The sequence below is a fragment of the Ranitomeya imitator genome, chromosome 6, assembly GCF_032444005.1.
Source record: "Ranitomeya imitator isolate aRanImi1 chromosome 6, aRanImi1.pri, whole genome shotgun sequence".
Taxonomy (NCBI): domain Eukaryota; kingdom Metazoa; phylum Chordata; class Amphibia; order Anura; family Dendrobatidae; genus Ranitomeya; species Ranitomeya imitator.
In genome coordinates, this window is record NC_091287.1 from 220,859,227 (window position 1) to 220,871,895 (window position 12,669).

The 12,669-nt window shown below is 41.8% G+C and overlaps 1 protein-coding gene across 1 annotated transcript in view; it reads left to right on the plus strand.

Annotated features, from left to right (window-relative positions):
- Positions 1–2,405: 2,405 nt before the first annotated feature.
- LOC138643343 (band 4.1-like protein 4B) overlaps positions 2,406–12,669 on the plus strand; it is a 152,549-nt gene continuing 142,285 nt past the window's right edge. The window contains exons 1-2 of the mRNA XM_069732267.1: positions 2,406–2,631; positions 3,799–3,880. Of these exons, the coding sequence (XP_069588368.1) occupies positions 2,406–2,631; positions 3,799–3,880 (308 nt within the window). The remainder of the gene's footprint in view (positions 2,632–3,798; positions 3,881–12,669) is intronic.

Consider the following 12,669-nt stretch of genomic DNA (forward strand, 5'->3'; position numbering starts at 1 on the left):
AAGTCGTGTTTCTTTGGGTTAAAAGAGGAAGAAGGAAGAGAGAGCAACACCTCCTGGGGAGTTAGATCCCGATCCATCAGGCCCATATCTTGTAAAGATATATTTACATCTGCCCAAAATTGTTTTAATTCCGGACAGAGCCAGAAAATATGCGCTAAGGACCCCACACATCGAGAACACCTCCAACACTGCGGGGAATCCACCAATCCCAAATGAAACAGTCTTTCTGGGGTATGATACCACCTGGAAAGGATCTTAAATGCATTTTCCTGCAATAGGATGCATCTGGAGAACCCATGGGAATTGGCTAGTACCCGCTGAGTTTCATGAGGGGAAAGCGTCAGACCCAACTCCATCTCCCAGGAAGAAAGATATAAGGGTTTAAATTGAGTTGAACTTCTGAGGAGGTTCACGTATAGTTTAGAAACCAGTTTAGTGATTGGAGTTTTCAACCTCACTAGCAAGTCAAGCCAGAGCCAATCCGTAGATTGGTTTATCTTAGTTCTAAACGCGGTCATTATACGGTGTATATGATATTTCTGGAGAAAATTAGTAGGTTGTTTTATGGCACTGATCGGCCAATTATCAATGCAAGGTATTCGGTTTGAAAGGAACTGAGAAATTGGGGCGTCTGGTAGGGATGTCCAGAGTCCATAAATGTCTTGATAGGTAGGGTCCACCAACCATGGGATGATCTTAATTGGAATATTGTCTAGAAAATGGCAATACGGAAGCTGGTTTGGTATAAGGGAACGTTTTATGGATAGGGTGTTAGACAGGATCTCATTAGATTTTATGCGTGTGCAATTAAAAGACGACCAAAGATAGAGATCAGCTTCATCCCCTAGTATAGCAAGTTCTAGATATGTATTGAGATTTTCTGGATTGGGTTTTACCAGGTTAAACCATCTAGCAATATGTATGGCTTTGTAATATGTTTTGATGTTTGGAAGGCCAAGACCGCCGCTACCTCTAGGAAGAGAAAGAATTTTAAAAGGGAGTCTGGCTCTTTTGTATTTCCATATAAACTGGGAGAACAGTTGGTTGGCTGAATGGAAGAATGAGTTGGGAAGGGATATGGGAACCATGTTCATGGTATAAAATATTTTAGGGAAAATATAAGATTTAATGACATTTATTCTGCCCATCCAAGATAAATAAGGTATGTTGTAGTTTTTTAAATCCGTTTGAAGCCTTGTCAGGAGGGGAGTATAATTACATTTATATAGGGAGGAAGGATCAGCCGTTAGATAAACTCCAAGATATTTTAGTTTCTCTGATGGCCAGTTAAAGGGGGTGTTTTCTTTTAAATCCAGTATATCTGAGTTTTTTGCTGAGATATTTAATGCTTCAGATTTATTTGCGTTTATTTTAAAGTTAGATATCTCACTAAAATCGGCAAACAGGGACATTAACTTCGGGAAAGATGTTTTGGGATTGGAGGTTAAGATTAAGAGGTCGTCGGCAAAAGCAGCTACTTTGACCTCAAGTTTTAATAATAACAGCAGTTTTGCAGAGCAGGTTCAATCATTAAAATGTCGTTTTAGAGAAAGGGGTTACCTGGAATTGATATTGGACAATGCATATGAAAAAGCAAAAAATTCTCACAAAATGATTTGCTCTATAGAAATAAAAATAAAGAAAAAATGAATGATAATAAAACGCAAATATTTGTTTTCAATTTTAAACACACTATATTGGAGAATATCATTCATTCATCAATTAGTAAGCATTGGCAGATTTTCGAGACAGACAAAGATTTACTTAAAATAAGCTCTAATACCACTATGTTCTCATATCGTAGATCTAAAAATATAGGAGACATTCTGGTTCATAATAGGCTAAAATCGGCAGAAAAAAAAATATTTGGCTTAAGAAAAATACATTAAGAGGGAATTATAAGTGTGGAAATTGCGCCAGTTGCCACCTTCACATTACTGATTGTTGTTTATGCATAGAACCAATAACACATGTGGTCAGGGACTTCATTTCATGTAAATCGCAGAATGTAGTATATATTATTTACTATCCCTGCTCCTTCTACGATATAGGGAAGACTATAAGACCACTAAGAGATTTAGGGAACATTATTGTTCAATAATTTCTGGAAAGGGTCCTATGCGTTTAATCAACCATATGAAAGAAAAACATCAGGCAAATCCAGAATTACTAATACTCGCAGGTTTAGAAACCATCCTTTATCCACCACAAGGGGGTGATCATAATAAAATTCTGCTAAAGAGTGAAGCTAAATGGATCCTGAAGACAAATGCACAGGGTCCTTTAGGGTTTTAATGACAGGGTAGATTTATCTGTCTTATGATAATGAAAAAATGAATTTTTTTGCTGCAGTGCTGCAAGATATGTATTAAGAGAGTTAATGTTTTTATCTATTGAATTGAAATATGCATAACTTGATTTTGTTCACATGTAACTTTGTGTCTAAATCCTTTAAAAAGGAATCAACCCCACCCCCTCATACGCCTAAACCCATTGAAGCGCTCATTGCGCGAAACGTCCGTTTTCCATCTGCACGCTCCCTGCATGCCTCCATGACCCGCAAATCCAACACAAAGGCTCTTGTTCACTTGGATGAAATAAAAAAGGACTTTGGAATAATCAATCCATTTGGTGAGTGCCGCATTATTTTTCTTCACACATAAAGAACAGACTTGTATTTTCTGTGCTGAGCACCCTGTATTGGATATTAATGCTGTTTATTCAGTGCAAAAGGACCGATCATCAGAGTGATGGTGAATAAACAAATCCTCTAGTGCGGCCACTTTGGTCTTACTTTTGAAGACTCCCGCATGGAGGCCCACTCATTGGTGATGGTGAAGTGGTGGTGTTCTGTGCTGCTCGCATAGTCTCTCCAGCATATGCGAGGTGGACTTCCACTCTCTTGGTAAGTCACATATCAGCCAGGGAGTGGGAAGGAAGAAGTGACGCTGCAGTAGAGACCGGCGAGCAGCAGGAAGGTGGAAACGAAGAGAGTGCGCAGACACTGCACGGACCTTCAGCAGCACCTCCGTCATGTGTGTGTTGTTTTTCAGGAAGCACTGCGCCACCAAGTTCTTGCACCAGTCCAGTGAGGTGCGTCAAACCGGCTAGGCCCAGAGCAGCAACGTATTTCACCCATTATTGCACACTACCAGGCTGGGCTTGAGGTTCACCTGCACCAACCATCATTTGTCTGCTGTTTGATCCCAGTCCACAGCTCCTGCGCATTGTGGGATTTGTCCCCCAAATAGAGGAGTTTAAGATCAACCTGCCGTCATTTCTCCCTGGCTGTGCTCAAGTTGTTGGTGCAGGTCTTCCTGTGACCGAATGAAGATGTGGTGGAGGAACGTGAGTAGGAGTAGGAGACAACTAGGACAGATAAATGTCAAGCAAAATGAATTGGTGGTAAAACATGAGGTAGAATGCCTTACGCCTCTGTCCCAGCCACCACTATATTTACCCAATAAGCAGATGTAATGTATCTGGTAGGGATGAGAGAGCACTAAAAGGCTTGAATGCTCGCTAATGGAACCAAGCAATTCCTGATGCTCGGATGCTCATTTAGCATAAGGAGTATAATGGAAGTCAATGGGAAATCCGTGCATTTTTCTGACAGGCTCTACAAGGAGGTCAGGGGCACACTGAAAATGTTAAAATGGATGGAAAAAGTGCTGAATGGAAAGAGAGCAGCATGGGGAAGACCCCTGAAAGCATCTCTGACTCTCAGGTCACTGCTGAGAACAATGGTATCACACTTTACTCCACTTTAACTGCTTTCTGACATTTGCCTCTAACTAGTCGAATGCTGCTGTCATACTCTGACAGCAGAATTTAACACGGGCTTCCGGCAAGCTTGTATGGTGGTCGGAGCTCATAGCAAGTGAGCAATTCTGCTACATACAGGCGATCTGATTATCGCCTGTATGTAGCAGAGGCAATCGGGTTATGGCAGCTTCTAGTCTCCCATGGAGACTATTGAAGCATGCCAAAAGTAAAAAAAAGTTTTTAAAAATATTAACCCCTTTCTGTCCTCAGATGGAATAGAACATCCGAGGACAGAACCCCCGCTTTTATGCGGGCTCCGGCGTTGAGCCCGCATCAAAGCCAGGACATATCAGCTGTTCTGTACAGCTGACATGTGCCCACGATAGTGGGGGGTGGAATCACAATCCACCCGCCGCTATTAACTAGTTAAATACCACTGTCAAACTCTGTGCAAAGAAGTCTAGATGCGAATGCAAGAGATGAATCTTTAATGACATGTTGCAGCCAAGATTATGATATGCCTGAAAAAGATTTTCCACCGACATTTTATAGTTCTTTGACTCGGTGTTTCCATGGAAATTTGTTTCCACTAACTGGAATGCTACCTATGCTGCCTTTTCCTTGCCAAGCAGTAAACGGTGAAACTCCTCATCTTGCAGAAGCACACGAATTTGAGGACCAATGAAGATTCTTTCCTTTATCTTTGCTTCACTCAACCTTGGAAATTTACAAATGAGAAACTTGAATGCTTTTCTTGTAGTGTTCTTGTCTTGCCGACTGTACCATTCACATAGGAAACAACAGTACTTTGTGAATTGTTCTGAATGAGCTACTGGGTGTATCGCAGATGGAATATTCATCATCTTTCCTTTTTTGGCATCTATCATTGGTCATTTAGAGATGATGAAATAATGATGACTCAATTCATTAGTCATTTGGAGATGATGCAATACTGATGAAGCAATCCATTAGTCAGTTGGATGGTGCAAAACTGATGATGCAAGGCTGATGATTTATTCCTTGCCTAGCGTTGTATGAAAGGCTGTGAAGACACACCCCTGTATCATAAAAGCCAATTTCAAAATGTAAGCATCATTTTCGTTTTCAGCACCTCAAAATTAGTTACTGTATTTTTCTGACCATAAGACGGACTTTTTTTCCTCCAATTTTGGGAGGAAAGTGTGGGTGGTCTTATGGTAGGGATGTAACATGGGGAGGGGGCAGCGGCTAGTGGGATCGTACTGGGATCCCACTTTCAGGAGGCAGAAAAATGGCCCAGCTGCTGGGGAAAGCACATGGTCCCGATGATTAGGTGCAGTGAATATTCATTAGCCGCTTCCCCACCCACCTGTCAGCTGAGCAGTGAGTGTGGAGCAGCAAATGAATACTCCACTTAAGCAGCAACACACATGGTTTCCCCATCGCTGGATTCCTGCAGCAGCTGGGGAGATCTGTGTCCAGTAGAGGAGGCAGCAGCAGGGGCCCAGAGGGGACAAGATCTCTGCATACCTGCCTGGGCTGGATGCTGAGTGCTTGGCATCAGGACCTGTGTGATGTCATGAAGAGGGTGGGCTGGAGCATCACATGGCAGCACAGAGCCCTCCCTCTTCTGATGTCATCACAGGTCCTTCAGACTCCCCACTAGATTCTGCAGGCTTCCTCATATAACCTGTGCTGTGGAGAGGCAACAAGAGGGAGGGCTCTGTGTGTGCAGTCATGGGATGCTTTTACCTCACCACAGTGGCTGGCTGCCACAATTAAGAGGTTAGTCTTTACAACACACAATAAAGCACTTTGCCACTCCTTTGGTGAACTAAAACTTCCAGCATGCCATAGGATCTGCAGGACATGCTGGGAGTTATAGTTCTCCCATGGGTTTTTAAAGCAGCATTCCAGTGTTATTTTGCAGTGCTGGAGTGGTGCTTTCAATATAAGCTCTGTGCCCCCATTCTTATACTCACCCTCCAGTGTCTTGATATAGTACGTCACAGACACCACACTGGTCCCGTAGCTTCCAACATAATAACATACTATTATACATAATAACACCACATATAATAGTATGTTATTTATGTTATTAAATATTTTACCACTTTTTTTACTTCAAATATTTTTTCCCTATTTTCCACCTCTAAAACCTGGGTGCGTCTTATAGACCGGTGGGTCTTATAGACCGAAAAATACGGTGAGTTGAACAGTTTTCATGTCTGAACCAATTTTGCTGTTGACTAGTGTCATTAATCTTTATTAAATTCTTATCATTTTTTTTACTAAAAATTTGGAAATTTGAGTGTACTTTGAAGATAGCGATTACTGCCAAAAATTAGATATAAGAGGGACTCAGACAAACCCTGTATCAGATATAGAGGAGGGCCTCCTATATATTATGTTAAAATTGTCATGAAGTGGTACTCCTACACTGAAATTCTTTGCACAAAGCGCAAAACCAGGAATAAATTGGAATTGTCAGTGTACTTCATGTAGGAAGCATGAACTGCAAAAAATTAAATGTAAGAAGGACTCAGACACACACTGTATTAGATATAAAGGAGGGCCTCATATATGTACATATACGTTCAAGGTTAAATTTCAGTGAGGCAGATTTTAAGGGGCTCAGAGAATCAGAGGGATCCAATGGCTGATATCCTTAGGGACATAAATGTCCAAGAAGAATGGGAAATCTTGAAAAATTAGACTCTCAAAACACAATCATTAACAAATTCCGAAAAGAGGGAAGAATAAGAAGCATTTAAGGACACCAGGATGGATGAACACAGAATTTAAACAAATGCTAAAAAGGAAGAAATAAATTTTTATCAAATGGAAAGAGGGAGGCATATCTAAAGAAGAATATAATGCTGTCTGCAGAACCTGCAGGGTGCAAATCAGATTATCTAAAGCTGACAATGAATTAAGGCTTGCAAGAGCCATCAAAAGCAATAAAAAAGGATTTGGGGGATATGTCAAAAGTAAAAGAAAAGTCAAATATGCTATAGGATTTTTACAGGATGAAAATGATGAAATGGTAAGAAAGGATATTGAGAAGGCCGAACTTTTAAATTCCTATTTTGCATCTGTTTTCTCTCGGAAAGAAAATGTAACATCAACTGATTTTCACTGTCCTATTAAGGGAATAGAAGAATCCAGGATATCTATAAACAGAAAGATAGTGAGAAAACACTTAGCTAACATAAATTAATTCAAGTCTCAGGGTCCAGATGAATTACACCCCAGAGTACTGAAGGAGATAGCAGAAGAAAGTTTTGAACCACTCTCCATAATCTTTGAAAATTCTTGAAGAACAGGAGAAGTCCCAAAAGACTGGAGAAGAGCAAATGTTGTTCCTGTCTTCAAAAAGGGGAAGAAGGTGGACCCAGGGAACTATAGGCCTGTGAGTCTGACGTCTATACCAGGAAAGATCTTTGAACACATTATTAAACAACATGTATGTAAGTACCTGGATAAGAATGAAGTGATTTAATAGAGTCAGCATGGGTTTGTAACTAATAAGTCATGTCAGACTAACTTAATTTCCTTCTATGACAGAATCACTGACTTGTTGGATCAGGGAAATGCTATAGATATAGTATATCTTGACTTCAGCAAAGCATTTGACAAAGTATCTCACACAATCCTTATTAAAAAGATGACTAAGTATGGAATGGACAAGGCAACTGTTAGGTGGATTCATAACTGGCTAAGTGAATGGACCCAAAGAGTGGTCGTAAATGGCTGTACATCTAGTTGTAAGAATGTCTTAAGTGGGGTACCACAGGGCTCTGTCCTGGGCCCTGTATTGTTCAAGATCTTTATCAATGATTTAGATGAAGGAATTGAGGGTAAACTGATTACATTTGCTGATTACACAAAACTAGGAGGGATAGCTAATACTAGAGAACAGCGAGAGAGGATTCGAAAAGATATAAATAAACTGGAGCAGTGGGCAGCAACTAACAGAATGATTTTTAACAGGGAAAATTGCAAAGTGCTACATCTGGGCAATAAAAATGAAAAAAAAACATATGCAGAATGGGAGGAATAGGGCTAAGCAACAGCACATGTGAAAAAGACTTGGGTATACTAATAGATCACAGACTGAACATGAGTCAACAGTGTGATGCAGCAGCAAAAAGGGCAAATACAATTCTGGGATGTATTAAGAGAAGCATACAGTCTACATCATGTGTAGTCATTATTGCCCTCTACTCCTCTTTGGTCAGACCTCATTTGGAATATTGTGTCCAGTTTTGGGCACCACATTTAAAAAAAAATCAACAAACTGGAGCAAGTTCAGAGAAGAGCGACCAGAATGGTGACTTTTCTGCAAACCATGACCTATGAGGAATGGTTACAGGATTTGGGAATGTTTAGCTTGCAAAAAAGAAGACTGAGATGAGACTTAATAGGTGTCTACAAATATCTCAAGGGCTGCCACATTGTAGAAGAATCATCATTTGCACAAGGAAAGACTAGGAGCAATGGAATTAAACTGAATGGGAGGAGACACAGATTAGGTATTAGAAAAAACTTTTTGACAGTTAGGGTGATCAATGAGTGGAACAGGCTGCCACGAGAGGTGGTGAGTTCTCCTTCAATGGAAGTCTTTAAACAGAGGCTGGACAGACACCTGTCTGGGATGATTTAGTGAATCCTGCTTTGAGCCGGGGGTTGGACCAGATGACCCAGGAGGTCCCTTCCAACTCTAACATTCTATGATTCTATGAAATTGTCATGTAGTGGTACTCCTACACTCAAAGGCTTTGCATAAAGTGCAAAACCAGGAAAAAATTATAAGTAGGATCATCCAGTCATCCATAGACTCTTGAAGGCAACAACTGGCGGACCTCATTGAAATATTAAAGATTAAAAACACTTTAGGTGCTGCTGTCATCTGCTGTTGTGGAAAACTTGGGGCTAATCCAGGCTTTGTTTGTTTTTGTCCAAGTGAGCCTCTTAGCACTTTCTGTTGACATGCAAAAGCACCTGTTATGACCCCCCCTGCAGCACTAAAATCTCACTCAGACAAGACACTAGTGGCAGGGCAGCAAAAAAACTCCAAGGCATAGAGGGACAGCTCATGTCAGGTGTTCATCTTTGACACAAAAAAGCTGAAGGTTGCAGAGGAATTAGGGAGTATGCTGGTTTTGTTGCCCAGGTATTGCTTGACCATCTTTAAAAACTTTTTCATCTTTTTCAAGAATACTTGGTCATCACGGTATGAACTCTGGAAGTCTGTCATGAAATTGGTCAAGGTCTTTAACAGTGTGCTCCTGCCTCTACTGTACCTGGTGTGTTTCTCCCTCACCTCTCCTCCTTGGCTGGGCAAGGAAGCTTGCCCCCTGCTGCTAGCGTTGTCTGAATTTTTTCAACATATTTTCCACAATGGTGTTTTGATATAGCACCATTTTAGTAGACCTCTTCACCCCAGGAAGGAGAGATGCAAGATTCTCCTTGTAGCGTGGGTCTGGCAAGGTAAACAACCAGTACTCTTTTTTGTCCACGATGGATGAAAAAGCAAGGGTCACAGGAAAACCAGTGGAACATTAAGTCTGCCATATGTTTTAAGGTTCCTACAGCCAACACTTCCCTGTCTCCACCATGTTGACTTCTATCCGTCTCCTCCTGTTGCTCCTTCTCCATCTCTTCCTGCTTATTCACCTCCTCAGCCCATCCATGTAGAAGAGACGGGACGAAGCTTGTATAATTACTAGCCTTTTCCTCAGCCTACTACACCTCTTCACCTTTGTCACTGTTAGTGGAGATAAGGGGAGGGGGAAAAATAATAAACTATTGATAGGGGTTTGTTATAAATCTACAAAAATAATGGAAGCAATGGAGAATATCTTCCTTAAGCAAATATATGAAAAAGCGACTCAAGGAGAAGCCATTATTATGGGGACTTCAACTACCCTGAAATACATTGGGGAACAGAAACCTGCAGTTCCAGCAAAGATAACAGGTAGGGTTGAGCGAAATGGATCGGACAAATTCAAAAGTCGCCGACTTTCGGCAAAGTTGGGTTTCGTAAAACCCGACCCGATCCTAGTGTGGGATCGGCAATGAGGTCGGTGATCTTCGCGCCAAAGTTGCGTTTCGTATGACGCTTTCAGTGCCATTTCTCATCCAATGAAGGAGGACGCAGAGTGTGGGCAGCATGATGACATAGGTCTCGGTCCCCACCATCTTAGAGAAGGGCATTACAGTGATTGGCTTGCTTTCTGCGGCATCACAGGGGCTATAAAGGGGCGTGCACGCCGACCGCCATCTTACTTCTGCCGATCTTAGCATAGGGAGAGCTTGCTGCAGCTTCATCAGAAGAAGGGATATAGTTAGGGAGGAAAGATTAATCCCGAAACTGCTTGTGCTGTAGCGATTTCCACTGTCCAACACCACCTTTTCTTTGCAGGGACAGGGGAGTTTATTTTTTTGTGCATCAGCTCTGTAGCTTATTAGGCTGCCCTATAAGGCTCCCTGATAGCTGCATTGCTGTTTGTACGCCGCTGTGCAAACCAACTGCTTTTTTAAAAGCAAAAATCCTGTTGCTCCTTTCTGCACAGTTCTCTTGTTTCTTTGTCCACACTTTTGTGTGCAGCAGTCCTTTTTATTGCTGCCATACTTCTCCTGAGATCATTGTAGGGAGGTTGAAATTGTACTACAGCCCTAGTATTTTTTGATATATCTTCCAGCCATATTCTGCCACTTACATTGTGTAGTGTAATACACTGGGCCTGAGTTCTGTTGCAGTCTCCCCCAAATAAAAGGGAGATTTAAATTGGCAAAAAGTGGATCTACGGCACAGTTCTGTCAGTTTGTCGCACATCTTCCAGCCACGTTCTGCCACTTACATTGTGTAGCGTAATACACTGGGCCTTAGTTTTGCTGCAGTCTCCCCCAAATAAAAGGGAGATTTAAATTGGCACTAAGTGGATCTACGTCACAGTTCTGTTAGTTTGTCGTACATCTTCCAGCCACGTTCTGCCACTTACATTGTGTAGTGTAATACACTGGGTCTGAGTTTTGTTGCAGTCTCCCCCCAAAAAAGGGAGATTTAAATTGGCACTAAGTGGATCTACATCACAGTTGTGTTAGTTTGTCGTACATCTTCCAGCCCCGTTCTGCCACTTACATTGTGTAGTCTAATACACTGGGCCTGAGCTTCGTCGCATTCTCCCCCCCAAAAAAGAGAGATTTAAATTGGCACTAAGTGGATCTATGTCAGTTCTGTTAGTTTGTTGTACATCTTCCAGCCACGTTCTGCCACTTACATTGTGTAGTGTAATACACTGGGCCTGAGTTTTGCTGCAGTCTCCCCCAAATAAAAGGGAGATTTGAATTGGCACTAAGTGGATCTATGGCACAGTTCTATCAGTTTGTCGCACATCTTCCAGCCACGTTCTACCACTTACATTGTGTAGTGTAATACACTGGGCCTGAGTTTTGCTGCAGTCTCCCCCAAATAAAAGGGAGATTTAAATTAGCACTAAGTGGATCTACGTCACAGTTCTGTTAGTTTGTCGTACATCTTCCAGCCACGTTCTGCCACTTACATTGTGTAGTGTAATACACTGGGTCTGAGTTTTGTTGCAGTCTCCCCCCAAAAAAGGGAGATTTAAATTGGCACTAAGTGGATCTACATCACAGTTGTGTTAGTTTGTCGTACATCTTCCAGCCCCGTTCTGCCACTTACATTGTGTAGTCTAATACACTGGGCCTGAGCTTCGTCGCATTCTCCCCCCCAAAAAAGGGAGATTTAAATTGGCACTAAGTGGATCTATGTCAGTTCTGTTAGTTTGTTGTACATCTTCCAGCCACGTTCTGCCACTTACATTGTGTAGTGTAATACACTGGGCCTGAGTTTTGTCGCATTCTCAACCCAAAAAAAGGGAGATTTAAATTGGCACTAAGTGGATCTATGTCACAGTCCTGTTAGTTTGTCGTACATCTTCCAGCCACGTTCTGCCACTTACATTGTGTAGTGTAATACACTGGGCTTGAGTTTTGTTGCAGTCTCCCCCCCACAAAAGGGATATTTAAATTGGCACTAAGTGGATCTACGTCACAGTTGTGTTAGTTTGTCGTACATCTGTTATGATCTGGTGGCCTAAGAGCAGCATGAGACGTACTCTGGAGAAGGTGGTACCTTTACTGACCGCAAACCCTGAACTAGCAGCGCAACTAGAAGTAGCCGTGGGGGGTACATAACACTCCCTAGACCCCTCGACACAGCCTAAGAACTAACTACCCCTAAAGACAGAAACGGGAAAACTATCTTGCCTCAGAAAAAATCCCCAAAGGATAGACAGCCGCCCACAAATATTGACTGTGAAAGGAGAGGGAAATAACATACGCAGACATGAAATCAGGATTTAGCATAGGAGGCCATACTAGCTAAAAAGGAAGAATAGGACAGAGTACTATGCGGTCAGTATAAAAACACTAGAAAATATCCACCACAGAAAATACAAAACACCACATATGACTAAAGACATGGAGGGTATATCTGCATCTCCAGAGACACAGCTAGGCTGCAAAAAATCCTTCACAGACAAAGCTGGACAAAACAAAACAAGAAAATGCACAGACTATAAGGTCCACAGCAGGTGGACAGCAAAAACAAGGCCAGAACTTATCTTTGAAGAAATAAACAGCAGACCAGGAGAGACCAAGTATGGATGTGAATCCTCCAAAAACAATGGACAACTGGCACTGACAAAGGATAAAGCAGGACTTAAATAGCCCAGCCCAAATTACAAAAAATGGATACACCTGATAAATGCTGCGATCCAACTACCGCAGCACTACCACTCATAACCACCGGAGGGAGCCCAAGAGCAGAATTCACAACAACATCTTCCAGCCAAGTTCTGCCACTTACATTGTGTACTGTAATACACTGGGCCTGAG